The sequence below is a fragment of the Lithobates pipiens genome, unplaced genomic scaffold, assembly GCF_037356315.1.
Source record: "Lithobates pipiens isolate NorthernLeopardFrog02 unplaced genomic scaffold, aLitPip1_a1.2 Scaffold_18, whole genome shotgun sequence".
Lineage (NCBI taxonomy): Eukaryota > Metazoa > Chordata > Amphibia > Anura > Ranidae > Lithobates > Lithobates pipiens.
The window spans coordinates 80940317-80959891 of NW_027507758.1; the positions used below are offsets into that span (position 1 = coordinate 80940317).

At 43.4% G+C, this 19575-nt stretch overlaps 1 protein-coding gene across 1 annotated transcript in view; it reads left to right on the forward strand.

The window, feature by feature from the left end:
- The window catches only part of EPHX1 (epoxide hydrolase 1), a 106286-nt gene extending 97871 nt beyond the window's left edge, over positions 1 to 8415 (forward strand). The window contains exons 8-9 of the mRNA XM_077485838.1: positions 2712 to 2837; positions 7915 to 8415. Coding sequence (XP_077341964.1) covers positions 2712 to 2837; positions 7915 to 8116 — 328 coding nt within the window. The 3' untranslated portion in view covers positions 8117 to 8415. The remainder of the gene's footprint in view (positions 1 to 2711; positions 2838 to 7914) is intronic.
- Positions 8416 to 19575: the final 11160 nt, after the last annotated feature.

A 19575-nucleotide genomic window follows, 5' to 3' on the forward strand; every position in this document is an offset into this window, starting at 1 on the left:
GCTTGCACATCTGTAAAGGCACCATCAATGCTGAAAGATAGATCCAGGTTTTAGAGCAGCATATGCTCTGGGAAGAATGGGACACCATTTCTCTCCTCAAACTCCAGTAATGGATGATACACCGTGATAAACATGACCCTCTCCCAAACTTTTGGGGAATTTGGCTTTTTGTTGTCCTGTCCCAACTTTTTTGAGACGTGTTGTTGACATCAATTTCAAAAATTGCCTTATTTTTTTCTTAAAGTGGTATATTTTCTCAGTTTAAACATTTTATATGTTTTCTATTGTGAATACAATGTGAGTTTTTGAGATTTACAAATCATGGCATGCTTTTTCATGTGGATGTTACACAACGTCGCAACTTTTATGGCATTGGGGTTGTATATCTAAACATGTATACAGCCATATTTGATCATTACATATGCAGGCTCTGCTTCCTAACTGTGCGTTTGGTGATTTTTTCATCTCATGATAAGTCTACCAGACAGGATCTGTCATTGAGTGCATCCAGCCATGATCACTGCAGGTAATCGCCTGCTGTGCAATCTGTGGCAGCTGACAGCATGTCATGGCACTGTATAGGCTTTGCGGCTATTCACACGCAGCTGTAGGAATCAGTAGATTCTTGTTGCTGGGACTGGCAGCATGGGTAAACACTCGTATGAATGCAGGCTAACCATATGTTCCATTCCCTGTCAGTCAAACGTGATAGAAATTGCTTGAATGTTGCTACCTGTATGATCTGCTTAAATAACAAATATTTTGGAGTGATTGCCCAATAATCTGATCGTTAGTACACAGCTTTTGAGAGCCGATCACGACAGTTCATGCAAAATTATCCGAAGAGACAAACACAACATTTTTATTGTTTAGATAACAGAACAAACTATTTTTGTTTAAACAGTACAATATTCGTTTGTAAAAAAACAAGTGATCAAGACCGCGCATGCTTGCAAACAAAAGAATACATTACAATACATTATCGGGGGGGGGGGGGATTTGCATTCTGAATTTATTTTTTAAACTCTAGTAACCTATTCATTTTCGGTTTTAAACTAGCATTCAAAAAAAAAAACAGACAATCATTTGTTCTATGTTCTTATTGTGTGTACGAGGCTTTGTGCAGGCCATACATGGACCACAGGTTGCAGGAACAAAATTTGCTCGATTTCCCTCATCAACACAGACAGTGTTGACGGGAATCCCACCTGCCGAGCCATTGTGATCTCCCGCTAGTGGGGTGGAAGACAGTGATTATTGCTAGCAGTTATACCAGACACTGGCAATAATCGCATGTAAAATCCAGCAGGCTGTTTTTTTTGTGCTTGTCCGATCCGATTTATATTGGATGAACTGGCGTGATCACGCCAGTTCATCCAATATAAATCGGATCGGACAAGCACAAAAAATGTTCTCATACGATACCAGATCGTATGATTTTCATTTAACTACTTCAGCCCTGGAAGGATTTGCCCGCTTAATGACCAGACCATTTTTTGTGATACGGCACTGCGTCGCTTTAACTGACAATTGCGCGGTTGTGCGACGATGTACCCAAACAAAATTGACGTCCTTTTTTTCCCACAGATAGAGCTTTCTTTTTTATTTTATTTTATTTGATCACCTCTTCGTGTTTTTGGGGGGTTTGTTTTTTTGTGCTATAAACAAAAAAGAGCAACAATTAAAAAAAAAATAAAAATTTTTTTTTACTTTTTGCTATAATAAATATCCCCACATTAAAAAAAAAAAATGTTTTCATCAGTTTAGGCCAATATGTATTCTTTTACATATTTTTGGTTAAAAAAATCGCAATAAGCGTAATAGATTTATGTCATTTTTATAATTTTTTCTTTTTTTACTAGTAATGGCGGCGATCTGTGATTTTTTTTTTTTACAGGACTGCGACATTGCAACGGAAAGATCGGACACTTTTGACACTTTTTTGGGACCAGTGACATTTATACAGCAATCAGTGCTAAAAAATAGCCACTGATTAAATGTATAAATGTCACTGGCAGGGAAGGGTTAACACTAGGGGGCAGTCAAGGAGTTAAGTGTGTCCTAGGAAGGTGTTTCTAACTCTGTGGGCAGTGTAGTGACAGGCAGTAGAGAGACATCACTGTTTCTAATCACTAGAAACAGCAGATCTCTCTTCTCTCCCTGACAGAACAGGGGATCTGTCTGCTTACATTGACAGATCCCTGTTCTCTCTATCTCTCAGGAGCGATCGCGGGTGCCCGGCGGACATCGCGGCCACCAGGCAACTGCATCAGCTCCTACGACACACACGTGCCTTCTAAGGCTATTTAAAGGGCTGACGTACAGCTACGGTGATTTTCCCAGGAGAGCCAACCTGCCACAGTATAATGATGGCAGCAGGTCGGCTAGTGGTTAATCAGTACAGCCATCATTCGAAAATACAATACAAATACACTACAACACATTACATCCCTTCTGAATTTTTTTTCCTGTTGTATGAGAATTTTCGTAACTTGAGTACATTTTTCATTTTGATACGAGATTAGCATACTAAAAAAAAAAAAAATAAAAAAAAAATTTGCATTGTATGCACCGGGTATTAGGCTCCATGTTGACCTGCATAAACCCTGTGCAAGTCCATCCAATCACTTTATATTGGTATATGTCACACCCATTTCTGCTCAGTCTGACAGTCTGAACTCATTCTTACCCCTTGTCCCCCTGTATTCCAGGAAATTCACTTTGGACGAACTTCTGACCAATGTCATGATTTACTGGCTCTCTGGCTGCATTGTCTCCTCCATGAGGTTCTACAAGGAAAACCTGGGAAAAGGAATTGGCCAGGCCAAACATGAAAAGTATGTGAATGGGTAGAGTTAGAAAAAAAATGTATATAAATCATCCCTATTTAGGTGAACCTTGCTTAATGTACTTTTTTATGGTAAGTGCAGCATGCTAAGTAGGTGAGTGTGCAAGCTTGGAACATTTCTGGGCATTTCATAGTTCAGAGGTCACAGTACACAGACAATGCCTGCATCTACTTTTATTTCCAGGACAGAGCCATCTTTGTTCAGCGTCAGCATCTACATTCCAGACTTAGATGCAGGCTCACAGTTATGTATACTCTGGTGTTTGTAAAAGTCTAGGCTGTGTGCACAATTGTCTGACACAGATTAGCCCCTGCTGTAGCCTCTCACCTTGTGACATCTGCTACAAAGTTAAAAGGTGCAGCCTGATCACTTGGAGGGAGGAGACTGAAGAAATGCTTCCTCTTGCCTGCAGCAGACTGATAAAGTAATCTCACCCTAGGCAGAGGAGCTTAATTGATGTTCTTTGGTGATAAAAAGGTGGAGTTTTATTTTAGATAAATATATTTTAGTTATGTTAGTTAGTTGTTAGTATTGTGACATATCAGGAATTTATTCATGCAGATTAAAGTGGTTGTAAACTCTCCCCCACAACTTGCCCCATGTAAATCAGCATAAAAAACCCTAATGAACACTGCTTGTAGATATCTCCTTACTTGCTTAGTATTGTTGTTATCCTTTTGTTCACTGAGCATGCCCATATCTCCCATGATTTACGGCACACTCTGTGCTTGTCTATCTATTATCAGGACTTCCTACAGCACAACACTGAAATCCCAGGAGACTGCATAATCACTCAGAGCTTCCTACTGCACCCCATGTGACATCACATGGAGTGGAAAAAAAGGCATTGGATAGCATTACTGCAGTCTTATCAGCTGAAGCTGATAAGACTGACATAGGCAAACAGATAAGTGGCATAAGTAAATACTATGAAATAAAACAAGTCAGCTATGAGCAGGGAAGCAGGGTTGGCATAGAAACGTTGAATTGAGAAGGAGGCTTGGTTAACCGTACAAGAAGTGCTCAATGTAAGGGCGGAAATACACTCTACTGTGGACTCAAAAAACAATACGATGGCAAAAACAATAATAAGATGGTGCTGCCTAACCCCTGCAAAAAAGTTTATTAAAGTTTCTTTAAACAGTAAGTAATTTTGCGATTTTGGCTGGATTACAGTGGCTATAGCTTGATAATTACTTATTATAATGGACTAAATTAAAAGAAGCATTAGAGTGGGAGAGTTTGCTTCCTCTTTAAGTCCACTTTAAATGGCACAGGGCCCTTTCACACTTTGCTAGGTGGAGTTATATTTTTTCTTCAATATATAACCTGCAATTCAGGTTTGGGCAAGCTTAGTCTCTCCCTATGCTGAGGAACTATGAATGGCAGACTGGCATATCCCCAGATTTCTGAAATAAGAAAGGACAACGCATTGTAGTACAAAGTTTGTAGGCAAAGGATACACCCTTGCCACGCTCCCATTACACAGGCTATGGAGAATTACACCATAAAATGTTTTGATTATGCTGACAAGTACTCTTTTCTACCACAATTTTATACTGGCATTTCAAAATAACAAATTCAATTATTTAAGGCTGAACACTAGGTTGATATAACAGACACAAATTAATGCAGCTTTGTAATTAGTAATGCTTCATTCAGCACTTCCCAACTGGCTCATGCCGATATATGTCCGCACTAGGGATGAGCTCGGTGTTCGACTCGAATGCATGTTCGACTCGAACATCGGGCGTTCGTCTGTTTGGCGAATTCAGAACTTTGTGGACCGTTCGCACCAAATTCGTGTGGCACGAACAGCCCACAATGCACTACGTCATCGCAGTGCATTGCTGGCTCATGATTGGCCAAGCATGCACTGTGACCCCGCATGCTTGGCCAATCACAGCGCCGGCAGCGAGGAGAGCCATAATTGGCATCCTGCCTGTGGCCAATTATAGCTCGGGGGGTTTAGTACACGCCCCACACTATATAAGGCCACCAGCGTGGCGGCCTTGTGTAGTGTGTTCTGGCGTGCAGGGAAAGAGCTAGATAGGCAGGGACAGTGTGTTCTTTTCTCAGGCATCTTAAAGTTAAAGTGGTGTTGTGTGCCTCCGGGACAGTATACACCTGTATATACCCTTTATTGCTGTTTTTCTCTAATACAGGCATCTGCAGTAGTTAGTGGGTGTTGTGTGCCTCCAGCACAGTATACACCTGTATCTACCCTTTATTGCTGGTGTTCTATAATGAAGGCATCTGCAAGAGTTAATGGGTGTTGTGTGCCTCCAGCACAATATACACCTGTATCTACCCTTTATTGCTGGTGTTCTATAATGAAGGCATCTGCAAGAGTTAATGGGTGTTGTGTGCCTCCAGCACAGTATACACCTGTATCTACCCTTTATTGCTGGTGTTCTCTAATACAGGCATCTGCAGGAGTTAATGGGTGTTGTGTGCCTCCAGCACAGCACAGTATACACCTGTATCTACCCTTTATTGCTGGTGTTCTCTAATACAGGCATCTGCAGGAGTTAAAGTGGGTGTTGTGTGCCTCCAGCACAGTATACACCTGAAGATACCCCTTATTGCTGGTGTTGTCTGTTGCATATCTTGCATATCTTGCATATTAGCCTTTAAAATTTTGATTTTGAACAATCGAGTCCTATAGACTTTAATTGGGTTCTAAAGTTCGTATGAATTTTTGGTCCATTCGAAGGTTCTGGTGCCAACAGGACCGGGGGGTGTTCGGCTCATCCCTAGTCCGCACTTTGAAGAGGGATATCTTTGTTATGGCAGCAGCTAGCTACCATAACCCCAGTATCCTCTTCTTCAGTGAGCAGTCCGGTTTCCGATAATAGTGGTCTCTGCGGTGGATTCACCGTAAGATCACTTTTATCAGCGGCGGGAGAGGGCCCCCTCTCCCGGCGCCCTCCACCACTTTCCAGAGCCATTGGTAACAGAGGAGGCGATCTGATCTTCTCCCTGGCTTGGTATGGAGATGAGTGAGGGGAAGATGGCCTCCACCCGTCTCCATACCATTGCAAGGTGGAAGTGGCGTCAAAACTTCACTTCCACCCATAGCTCTGAAAGCAACATTTAAAAAAAATTAAATTACAATTATTTATTTTTTATTGCGTTTTAGTGTAAATATGAGATCTTAGGTCTTTTTGACCCCAGATATGATATTTAAGAGGTCCTGTCATGCTTTTTCCTATTAAGGGATGTTGTAAAAATAAAAGGTAAAACATATCAGGATTTATTTTTTTTAAATGAGCCCCGTCCCGCCGATATCGCATGCAGAAGCAAACGCATACTTGAGCAGCGCCCACATATGAAAATGGTGTTCAAACCATGCATGTGAGGTATCGCAGCAATTGGTAGAGTGAGAACAATAATTCTAGCCCTAGACCCCTAGAACGTCGCTCTGTGTTCCTGAGCGTTTCACATACAGTTTTGTGCGGTGCATGCACTAATTTTGTATATTCACTGTAACTGGATTGCATGGTGCTTCTGTACTATGCGATCCAGTGTGGTCAAACGCATGTCATTAACTTAATATTGACATCTGCTGCAGAACACAAATACAGTGCATTTTGGACGTGGTGCGGGAAATGCGCATGGAACACAGGTTTCCCCCACCATGTTATGGTGTGAATGGGCCCTGAGTAGCAGCTTACTCTTTTTCAAATTCTATGCAGATCAGATGTGATCCAAAAATCATGGATTCGCATGTCATCTAAAAAAGCATTATTTACAATGAAGGCTGTTTACATATATGCAGTGCAAATTTGATCCAGTCAAAAAAAGGATTCTGTACGGGTTCAGTGCAAATTTTATCTCCAGCTATTCCCAGTCCCCTCAGAAATTGCATTAAAATGTGAATTTAACTCCTGTCTACCAAGGTATTTTTATAAATATCCTGGAATTTAAGGGGTTAAAGCAAGCTGCTGCAGTCGTGAGCTTTGTAAGGATTTTAAGGTAAAAGTGATCTGGGTGTCTCTAGAGGCTCTGAAGGTGTGGCCAACGACCAAATGAAACAAATTATTTCCTACACTAACAGGTTTGCTCAATGGGCATGCAGTATAGACTTTATTATGCCTCAGATACATAACAGTACACAGCCTTGTGTTTTCTGGCTGTGGGGTGCGAACATCGGTTCCACACCCAGAACAAAATTGAGACAGGTTGAGCGGCTCTCAGCAACTCATAGGCAGCTTTTTATTCTCTGATTGGCAGAGATCGTGACATCATCCAGCCACCTCTCTGCCTCAGCCAATCAGAGGAAGCTTTGAAATAATTTGGAGAATACAAAGCTGCCTATGAATGGCTGAGAGCCGCTCAAGCCCAACTGGGTGTGTTCTGGGTGTGGGTGTGTTTTGGGTAGCTGAGGCTGCATACAGTTTATACAGCATGTCCAGCTTGACCCAAATAAACTATTTAACGTGACAGTAAAGCTGGAGATCAGTTATAACTATAAACTGAAAACCTGTAAAGGCTTTAAAAGCGTCACCTATGAAAAATGTTGGGTATTATATTGTTTTTTCGATTTCATGTGCAATTTTAACACTTGACATGTTTGGTATCTACTTAATCAATGTAATGCCATCTTTTATATTTTGCACAAAAAATGGTTATTATATTTTGTTTGTATGCACTAAAATTCCTCTTAGTGTAATTTTTTTCTGAAAATTGCATTTGATAAACATCTGCGCAAATATCAAGCAACATAGAAAAGTGGAACTTCAACCATTGTATTCTCCAGGCTTTCTGCTTTCAGAATATATACTGTATAATTGTTTGAGGTTTAAAGTAATTTCTAGCAAAAAATGCAGATTTTAACATGTGCATAAAATAAATAAAAAATTCCCTGGTAGAAAAGTGGTTAAGTTATCGCAGAGATTTATTGCTGGGACTTGTAGTTCTTTGGCGAGTGAGGTGCACAAGGCTATCTGTTGTAAAATTGTCTCCATAACTCATAAGTTCTTTTCATAAGGCAGATTGTGGCTTTTCACAGTTGACTTAATGCTCCCCCCCCCCTTCTTTCTCTTCTACTAATGTCTTGCAGAGTCCCCATCATGGTCCCCACAGGCATCGCCTTGTTCCCCAACGATCTGTTGCTTTGTCCTCTCCTGTGGGCCAAGCAGAAGTACGTCAACATCATCTCTTTTAATCACATGCCCCGAGGGGGCCACTTTGCTGCCTTTGAAGAGCCAGAAATTCTGGCAAAAGATATCCAACAATTTGTAGCAAAAATGGAACGAAAATAACTGTCCTAAATAATGCAATAGAGGAGACCGAGTGCAAAGAGGACCTGTTTTATAACCTGCAACCGTTTCTTTCATACTATTAAGTGCTATTTTTTTAAGAAATTATAGTGAAAATATTATAGTCATCCTGTAGTAGATTGTATCTTATACCAATATATCAACATTTTTAGAATCTGCTTGCTATTTCTGGGTAATATATGTATGAAAATCGTAGACTTATTTCTTGTTTTTTCTGTTTTTATAATTGAATGACTTTTGAATAAATGTTTACTAGTACTTTAAAGTACTTAATCACTAAATTGCATAAGTTTTAATGTGTAAATGTAATTTCAGTAGTTGTTTTCAATCTTTTTACATATGCAGCTTCCATTAAAATAAAACCTAGTGATCCTGCCATGAAGATCTTTGTTCAGGTACTTCTGTTATAGAGTGACAGCACACTGTCCCTGACTCCCAGTTGTGCTCCTGTGTTGTCATATGTGCCCCTGGTGGGCGAAGTGATGGCGTTGAATTATTTCTGGCCACAAGCCCAGAGTTGGGATTTAGGCCCCTTTGACACTGGGGCAGGAGCGGCATCAGCGGTAAAACAGCGCTATTTTTAGCGGCGCTGTTCGGCCACTAGCGGGGCAGTTTTAATCCCTGCTAGCGGCCGAAAAAGGGTTAAAATGTCCCACAAAGCCGCGGTATAGCTGTGCTGTACCATTGATTTTAATGGGCAGGAGCAGGGAAGGAGCTCCAAAGATGCTACTCAAGCTTTCACACTGGAGACACAGCAGTGGCTGTTTCAGGGCACTTTACAGGCGCTATTTTTAGGGGCCTTAGGTTAGGTTCACACTAGCCCGCACTGTGCGTTCCAGTTGCAGGTACGGCAATCGCATCGATTTTCGCACCTGCAACCATCCGCAGCCAAATCGCACTGCTCTTGCACAGACACGTGAGGGCTGCCATTCATTCTGAATGGTACCCCCACACATCTCTACCCACAGCACGATCGTGGGCATGGGAAATTCAGGGAAAATGCATGGTCAAAGGGACCATGCAGTTTCCCTGAAGTCGCGTTTTTAAAAAGGTGCGTGCACCTTTTTTGTGTGGTTTACGCAACAAAGCAGCCCATTCAAATTATTGGGCCTGCCGTTACCGAGCAAATGTAGGAAGCATGGCCAGCACTAGTGTGAACCTAGCCTTAAACTCGCAGACTTTTTTTTTTACATTAATGGAGTTCTATGCCAATATCAATGTATGTATAGATTCTGCCCGTATAGACTGCTTCGGTCACAGAGTACCTTATGCCATCTAGTGTCCATTCTGTTTAGAACTAGAATCGGCACTTGGATAAGTCAACATTCAAATATTTTAAGGGTTGTAATCCAGCTCATAAAGTGTATAAAAGTGTTGTTATGTGCTGCAAATGCTAAAAAATTTGCACTTTGCAAGTGCAGTTACACTAATTTTCCCCAAAGTTTAGTAAATGTGGTAAAGCATTGTTGATTTCCATCATCCAATCATATGCAAGTAAAAATACTTTTTTTTAATTTTCCTTGCACCTGATTGTGTAGTCTTTACAAAGTGAAGCTTTACCAAACTGGCATCTACTAAGAAAAAAAAGAGTGCAACTGCACTTCCAAAGTGAACAGTCTAAATGTCTTTAGTAAATTTACCCTAGAGATGCACCGAAATTTCAGCTGTCAAAACATTTAGATGTAAAATGATGTTATTGGCGTTTGGCCGATAAGAGAAAAAGGTGTCGATAATGGCACCAAAATCAGTTATTACTATAAATGGAAAACCTGTAAAGGCTTTAAATTGTCACCTATGGAACATTTTGGGTATAAGGCCTCTTTCACACGGGCCAGTGATTTTACCTGCAAATTCAAAGTAATTTTACTGCAAATTCAAAGCGATTTTGCCCCAATTTTACCATGATTTTACTGTGCTTATGGTGTGTTTTTCATAGGTCATGTGACTTAAAAACCGCATCAGAAAGTAACACGGATGTGTTAATGATGTGTTTTTAACACCACAATGGAAGCCCAACGGACCAGTGTGCAGACATGCACAGAATTTAAAGGGACATATTTTTCTTGAGCTTTTCTTGGGCTAAAGATGCCAACGATAAATTCATATTAATTTAAATTGATGATAATTAAAAAGTTGAATATAATACAATTATATATAAAAATAGAAATATTAAAAAAAAAACGTTATTTTCGGTTTTAAAGTGTGCATAAATTGCCCTAAAAAACTTCATAGTGGAAGCCTTTACTGAAAGAAATAAGGTGGCTGCTATGCCAATCATCCTCTGAAAACGTAAACTGCCTTGACAGTGTGGGGACAAGGTAATTTACCACTGTAGCAGCCCTGCCAGGATATAAACAGAGCTGTTGACCCAGGATTCTAATCCAGGCAGGTTGAGGCAGGGCTGGACTTACCATTGGGCTTGACTGGGCTCAAGCCCATGGGCCCCGCCGAGATACATGGGCTTGGCTCCGCTCACAGTCCCGCCCAGTCCCGCCCTATATATATATATATATATATATATATATATATATATATATATATAGACATAACACAGAGACTGGGCGTGACTGTGAGCCGAGCCGAGTACACTCGGCTACTCCCGGCTCTGCTTGGGACTGCGAGAGGACCTGAGAGCCGCTGTAACAACATATTCCGCAACCCATCGCAGTTTGCTACGGAAGTGACATTCCATCGCAGCCATCTTGCTACACCCCACACAGAGTTCTGACGGACTTTTCGAATGAGCGGACTTGGCCACACACAATCACACCAAACTCCGACGGATTCGAACGTGATGACGTACGACTGGACTCGAATAAGGAAGTTCATAGCCAGTAGCCAATAGCTGCCCTAGCGTCGGTTTTAGTCCGTCGGAATAGCATACACACGAGCTAATTTTTCGGTAGGAACTGGGTCCGGCAGAGTTCTGGCGGAAAAATTTGAAGCATGTTCCATTTCTAAAGTCTGTCAGACTTTTGCGAATCAAAAGTCCGTTGCAGCCCACACACGATCGAATAGTCTGCCGGAATCATTCCGTCAGACTTTGGATGTTGAAAAGTCCGCTCGTGTGTACGGGGCTTAAGAAGGAGTAAAGCGGACATTTTGTTACACCCTCCGGAGTTTTTAATTTTACACGTATTTATAGCATATAAGTTAGTATATAGTGAAATACAATACTTACAACTCCATCTGACTACTTAGATGTTGAATTTTAAAAGCAGCGAACTTCTGCCAGATTAGCAAACCTGTGTGATGAGCAAGGTTGCTGCTGCTTTTAAAATTCAAGATCTAAGTAGTCAGACGGAGTTCTAAGTCCTGTATTTCACTATATAAACTGACTTTACCGTTATAAATACATGCAAAATGCAAAACTCCGGTGGGTGTAACAACATGTCCGCTTTACCCCTTCTTAGTGTATCCTTACTGTGGACGAGTGTGGGGTGTACCAAGATGGCGGCAACGGAACGTCACTTCCGTAGCAAACTGTGATGGGTCGCCGAATATGTTGTTACACCGCCGAGAGGACCCAAGAGCCGCCGAGATATACAGGACTCTGTATCTCGGAGCCGCCACTTTTAAACTTCAAGACTGCAATGAGAAGGCTGCAAATGACAGTGGTGCAAGGCTGCAAATGACAAGGCTACACTGACAAGGCTGCAATGACACTGGACAAGGCTGCAGATGGATGGGCAAGGCTGCAGATGGATGCTGATAAGGCTTCATTGATAGGCATTTAAATGTACGTTTTTTTCCTTAAACTTCCCTCCTAAAAGTTTTTTTCCTTAAAATTCCCTCCTAAACTTGGGGTGCGTGTTATACGCCGATAAATACGGTAATGGATAGAAGGTAGGGCCCGAAAGTGGCTCAAGCCCAGGGGCCCCCACCACCCTAAGTCCTGCCCTGGGTTGAGGGGCTCCAGGGGACTTTTGCCAATCAGAGGAAATTGGCTTTTCTGTTTCCCCATAGTTTAGCAAAATCCGTTTTGGGACCTGGAACCTGGAAATTTCGTAGTGATCTGGAAGGGATGAAATCTCCAATCCTGGGTGCTGGTTTTCAGGAACCACCAGCACACTAATTGGGCAGGTGTGTGTACTGGGCTTTTTGTAGAGACCTATACATGGTGCTGGTCTCCACCCCAGCAGACAGAGGAAGTCTCTTCCAGAAATCAGGAAGGTTCCCCCTAGGAGAGAGGTGGGAGCCAGAGCAGCAAAGGATACCAGGTGTATGAATTGAACTTGTGTGTGAAGACAGTAAGAGACAGGCAAGAGCCTAAAGCAGGCATCACTAAAAGGCGGAACGCAGTGCACATCCAGACTGACTCACTGTCCTGTCCAGACCGCTGCATTTAGAAGCTTGTTGTGCCCTGCAGCCGTCATTGCTGTCATCCTCATAGTCTGCAGCGGAATGCAGGTCTGTTCTGGATGGAGGGTTTGCTTCCCAAGTTCACAGGCAGGTGATCTGCACCCTGTCTGTCTAAGGTAGGATGGGGGAGTGGTGTGGGTCAATGTGAAAAAAGGCTGTTTAAGATAGGAGGCTGAGGACAGTAATGGTGAGCGTAGGACAGTTATGGGGGGGGGGGGGGCTGAGGACAATTATGTGGGGCTGTGGACAGTAATTAGGAAGCTGAGGACAGTTTTGGGGGGGCTGAGGACAATTATGGGGGCTGAGGACTGTAATGGGGGACTTAAAACAGGAATGGGGGAGCTGAGGACAATTATGGGGAGGCTGGAGACAGTAAGGGGGAGCTTAGAATAGAAATGAGGGGGCTGAAGACAATTATGGGGGGGCTGACATAAAGGGGGAAGCTTAGAATAGTTATGGGGGGCTGAGGAGGACAATTATGAGGAAGCTTAGGACAGATTCAGGGGGAACTGAGGGCAGTCATGGGGGGGGGGGGTTGTGGACAGTAATGCGAAGAGGGAATTTTGATGTGAAGGGGAGGGAACTGATGTAAAGAGAGGGACTGCGATATGAGGCTCAGTTCAGATCTGTGCATGCACATTTGCATACACATTTATCAGGTAGGGCAGCCCATTTTAAAGGGCTGCCCTACCTGCGAGAAGGACAGGGAAAGAAGTCCCTGAACCCCATTTTTTAAAATTGTGCTGCACCAAGCCGCTGGCTATTTTTTCAGGGTGCCTTTTAAGAATTAATGGCACCCCTGCACATCTGCTAAAGTGCAGCACATTTCTCTGCAGGTCGGGTACACGTTCAATTTTGTGTGCGCTCTTCAGCCACAGTGATGTGAACCTAGCCTAAGAGGAGAGAGGGCTGTGATGTGAAGGATCTACGTTACCGCATGAACATGTGATTCGGATCTCTGCTAGAAGAATATTTTATTGGCTGGACCTCCGTGATTTTTAATTCAGTACTTCAGCCCTGAAGGGTAAGACCATCAGCAGAAGTGCTGCAGATGTAAGCCAGGAGGCTGAGTGTATATTTCTTTGCATGAGAGAAAACCCCTGCGAGGGAAACGTTTTGATTTTGATGTTTGGAACTGTGTTGAATCTTTATTTTAATAAAATTGGGCAAGAAAAGCCCTTAAAAAAGAAGTAAGTGAATATCCTTCAAGCTCTACGAATTAAAGCAAGTTCTCACATATGGTGGAGGATGCAGTGGCCAGAAGAGTTCCCTGCAAAGTTAATTTGTTATATGAACTGTGTTTTGTGCATGAAATAGCACAATGTGTGTGTGCAGGTGAGGAGAACTTGCAAGAGGGGAGAGAATAGCATTAACCCACATTTTTCAATGAGTTAGCATGACTCAAAATGTGTGCTACCAAACGGTGGAGCAGAACGTTAAAGGGTTAAAGAGACAGTGCTCCATTTTGTTGCTGGCCTCTGCAGAAGTGTTTGGGGGGTGACTGCGAGGATGAGGCATTCAAAGAGAATGGACATTACTATATAGCAAAAGAGTCAGCATGTTTCTGAGGATGTTGTGGAGTGGTGCCAAGACATGCTGGCAGCAGTAACCCCAGTTCAAGGGTAAGGGGATGGTGTTGCCCTGGCAATGCTGGTGCAAGTAGACCAGTTATTGATGTGCAAAGTAGTCAGCTTACAAGATGAAAAACACTGAGGTGAGAATTCTGTTTGCGGTGCAGAGAGTGAGGGCATGCCGTTTCCAAGTGCCCTTTGTCATAACCTACAGTGCCGAGTAGCCATTGTAATAGCACTGCTACCCAAAAATAGCCCTTAATGATAAACAGGATGAGATAGACACATGTGGTCGAATGTTCCCAGTACTCAGGCACCCAAACATCCAATCAAAGAGAAAAAAAATCTGGCACCACGATGTCTCAAAAATAAAACCTATAGTTATTGATGCGTTTCAGCCTCTTACATAGGCCTTAGTCATAATGTGCTGAGTAACATGGCAGGGCAGAGATCAAGGTCTCACACCACTTGACCCCCCCCCCCCCCCCCATCCCTGCTGAATTGCCCAAGGCATCAGCCTCTTCTGTCCATCCTTGAACCCAGCTTTGAATATAGTAGAAAACACCTGTTGTAATTCCCAGAGGTGGTGAGTGGTTGATGCATTGGCTTGTAGTGTCCTAGCACCCAAGCAAACGTATAGGTGAAAGAAAGCTGGCAGCTCGATCTTCTGCAATGAATGAGTTTATTAATTCAGGTGTCGTACAAAATAATACAGGGCTTACGCGTTTCGATGTATAGCCTTAATCTATAGCCAGCTATGATTAAGGCTACACACCAAAACGTGAAAGCCCTGTATTATTTTGTACTACACTTGGATTAATAAACTCATTCATTGCAGAAGATCGAACTGCCAGCTTTCGTTCACCTATATCCCTGGGCCCATCCCTGTGCCTGGCCTTCTTTAGCTTCAGTACTTTCAGAGACTGGCCTGGAACAACCAGGAATGTCTGGCAGTCCTGTCTGGCATCACAGCCTTTGCAGAAAGAAATTCTGGCCACCTCCTAGGTTCAACTGTACATGTGCGCTGCTTCCACCATTTCAGTGGGTTAAGCTGTACTCCTCTGGTTGGCTGGGGGCCCCCATGAATATGGACCAACCATGCTTACAAGGGCCATGCTGCACCAGGGCTGCACAGAAAATAAAAACTTAGGAGCGGGTCTAAAGCTGAGTATTTTGGTAGGTGGCTGCCTCTGCCGAGTAAAGAACATTTAAAAGACAGCTTTACTAGAAGTAAAGTTGTCTTTTAAGCATGAGTAACACATGGTGCTTATACTAATGTTATAACGTTAATGCAGAGCAGAATGTTTTCCTCTTGTAATGACCATTTAAGGGAAAACTGAATGTTAATTATAAACAGAGTATATTTCCCCTTTAATGTAATCACTGACCTGGTCTCCAGCTTGGCAATGCACCAGCCCTGCAAACGTCTAAACACATGCAGAACGATGATTAAATTCCGAATTCTTTATACAGCACAGCTCAAATTACCCTTCAAATGTTTAATCTAATCCTCTACTCTTTTGTCAAAATTCTGCATGCCATTCTCTGTAATGTATTAAGAGCAAAACTGGTTTTAATCTAAAGGAAACCTCTCCCAAGAGAATACAGGGGCTGCTGATCTCACCCTGAAAATGCTAAATGCTGGCTATCTCTCGTCACTGATCTGGCACAAGCATGCGGATTAGCATTTTAGAACTCCTGATCTGCATAACTGCTCCTAGATCAGTGCTTCAAAAAGCCACTTAGTTAAACCTCCTAATATACTATGATCAGGTCTAAAAACAACAATCAACATTTTTACAAATATTTATTAGTCTATCATGCAGTTCTCTATCCAGCCACTAGGTGGACGCTTTGTGCTCCTTTTCACATTTTGTTTCCTCTCTTCTTTGCTCCTTTTTGTTATGTTGCTCAGTAGCTCAAGCTAATAGCACAAAATGATCAAGGCAGTGGAATGATTCCAATTTGATCTGCTCCATCTGAGTTTTATTTCAATCCTGCCTACTGTCACTGTCTCCTGTCATTTGGGCAATTGCATGTCCACAGTAAAAAAAACGAAGAAAAATGCCCTCTGTGTGCCACAGTCATGGCTCAATTCATATACTAACCGTGCTGCTCTGTGCTAAAGAATATGACACACTAGTGATCCTGTCACTGGTGGAAACTCTGCAGTGACAGGATCATTATAGAGGGCTAGGGAACACCTGCTTCTATGGGGTCACTAACTCATTGGTCAGACCACATCACAGGCAAAGAAGATTCTGCAGTGTGTCAGCCAGTGAGACAACTTATTTTCACTGGTACAGCCAGCAAGGGAATGACACCGGAGAAACTGGTAAATAGTTTTCTTGGCCACTCTAGAGATCCTGTCATTGGTGGTAACTAGTTTAGAACTAACTGTGCTGCCTACTGCGGTTGCCTTTATGCTGGGCTAACACTAAGCATGTAAAGGAGACAGCTAGGGCTTCCACCGGGGAAAAAAACAACTGGTTGGTATTTTTTTCTCAATAAAAGCTGGCTTGAAGGCATGGTTGTTGAGATGAATGATGCAGAGTTAGTAGGTGAACATGGGTTGTAGAGTTCCACCCCTGAGTAGTAGGAATGAGCTTGATGTTCGGGTTGAACATAAGTTCAACTCAAATATTGGGTGTTTGCCATTTGCCGAAGAGCGAACATCATGGGGTGTTTGCGGCAAATTTGAGCGCCGTGCAACGCCCCATAATGCACTGCGAGATTGCAGTTCATTGCTGTATGATGATTGGCCAAAGCATGCACCTGACCTGCATGCTTTGGCCAATCACAACACCCTCTAAGAAATCCATAATTGGCAGGGTGCCTTTGTCCAATCATGGCTCAGGGTCCACGCCCACACTATATAAGGCTGCTTACACAGCGGCTGTGTGTAGTGTTGTGGGTGTGGACAGAGAGATAGCTTGATTTAGATTAAACAGGCAGATTATTCAGTTAGTGGCAGTGTATTTGCGATAGATATACACACAGAAATCAAGCTATCTTTCTGTCCACAAGAACAACACTACACAGGGCCTTTGTGTAAACAGCCTTATATAGTGTGGAGCGTGGATCCCTGAGCCATGATTGGACAAAGGCACCTGGGTGCAGGCCACAGTGCTGGGTACATGCTGCTGGAGAATGAGCAGCGATTTGAAGGCTCCAATATTGGTTCCCAGGTTGAGGAAGGAAGTCACGTAAGCCTAGAGAGAGGGGTGCCCAAGAAGGACAAGAAACTGGCAGTCATGTTCTCCCAGCTGCAGTCATGTTCCCCCATACTGCCAAGTTTGCTCCAGTGACAAGAAGGGAAGGGATGATGAGGTAACTGACTGTACTTGGGTGCCTGAGAGAAGAGAGGAGGAGGTGGCACAACTCCAATGAGGCAGGATGTCCTCTATGGGGAAACTTAAGGGCAGCCACACTATTGTATCACACCACAGAGCTCCACATGTGCAGGGCGCTGCTGACTCCCCGCTGATTTTTAAAAGTTTCTTGGTGTGGGCCTTTTTCGATACGTGTGCAGCAGATCACACCATTGTTGTTTCCAATCTATGTCTGAAAAGGATCAAGTGTTGCCAGAACAGCAGCCGCTTGGGCACCACACGTTTGACCAAACATATGACGACCTGTCATGCAGTCCATTGGCAAGAGCACTTGAAAGACCCACATCAATGAAAAAGGCCGACTTCTCCTTGCTCCTCATCTGGGATCTCCAACCCTACTACACCTCCAGTCCTCTCAAAAACCTGCACTGAGAGGAATGAAGGTATAGCAATAGGTGCCCCAAGTACTTGCAGCCAATCTGCTAGCAGTATACCATTATTTGATTTTAGCAGGCAAATTTCCCTACCCCAGTTGCTGAACCGTAAAAAGAAATTCAGTCCCAACCATCCACATGCTCAGTGTCTAATTGCTAGCTTGGCCAAATTTCTAGCACTGCAACTGCTGCATTTTCAGCTGGTAGACTCTGCCTCCTTTCGTGAATTTGTGGAATGTGCCATTCCAGCTCTCTACCGGCATGTGGAAGGCAATGTTTTGGACTCGTTGGAGGGCAGTCAGCATTAAGGTGCATATTACCATTGACTCATGGTCCAGCAGGTATGGGCAGGGATGCTGCCTTTCCTTCACGGCATACTGAGTAACTCTGCTGGCAGCTGGGAAGGATGCAGGACAAGATTCAGTGTTGTTGGAGCTTGTTCCGCCACCACGCCTCCAAAATGCTAGTGGTGATTCTGCCACAGCTCTTTCCTCTACCCCCTGCTCTTCTTCTTCCTCTATGGCCTCTTCTGCAGGGACACTTGACCCATGTTCCATGTTTGGCATACGTCCTGAATTTGGTGGTGCAGTGGTTCTTGAGCAGGTACCCAGGCTTACAGGATCTCCTGCGGCAGGCCAGAAAAGTCTGTGGTGATTTCCGCTGGTCATACAATGCCAGTGCTCAGCTGGCTAACATTCAAAGGGAATGCAGCCTGCCCACCAACCGCCTCATTTGTGACATACCCACCAGGTGGAACTCAATGTTGGCAATGCTGCAGTGGCTACACACACAGCAGAGGGCCATCAATGAGTATCTGTGAGAGTATGGCACCAGGATAGGGTCAGGGGAGCTTGGCTTCTTTTCGCCACGTCAGTGGCTACTGATCAAGGATGCATTCACTATCCTGTCAGCATTTGAGGAGGCCACAAGGATGGTGAGCAGCAACAATGCATGCATCAGTGACACTGTCTCTCTAGTCTTCCTGTTAGAGCACACGCTTTGTGGAATCATGGACAGGGCACTTGAGGCAGAACAGCGGGAGGAAGAGGAGAACTTCCTTACCTTTCAAGGCCCCCTTTATCCAGGTAGCATTCCTGCAGGCCCGCCAAACAAACAGGAAGAAGGGGAGCAGGAGGATTGTGTCAGTATGGATGTAGAGGATAACACTCAGCAACAGTCTTCAAGGGGTGGTTTTCAGTCCCTAGAAACTAAAGGAGTTGTATGTGGCTGGGAGAAGGTAGTTACGGATCATGTGACCCTTAGTGACTCAGAGGACTCAGAATCAAATGTCTCTGCAAACTTACGCTGCATGGCCTTCTTGATTCTGAAAAGCCTGCAAAAGGACCCTAGGATTCGGGGTACCAAGGAGAGGGATCATTACTGGCTGGCAACCCTTCTTGATCCACGTTAAGGGTAAGGTTGCAGAACTCATCCTGCCTTCGCAGAGGGAGCAGAGGATGAAACATCTTCAGGAGCCCTTGAAGAAAGGTTTGTGCAATGCATTTCCAGACCCTGGGAGGTTAAAATTATCTGGTGCTGGAAGAGCGGTGGAGAAGTTGGCTGGCTGACCGATGCCTTTTTTTTTTTAACTTTATTTTTTTTATTATTTTCTCCGACACAAAACATCCATTGAAAATACAATAATACTTGTACATTCATCTTACCATATTAACTTTTAAAATACCCACTTGCCCCTTCCCCATCCTTCCCTTCCCTCTCCCACACCTGGTTTATCCAACCAC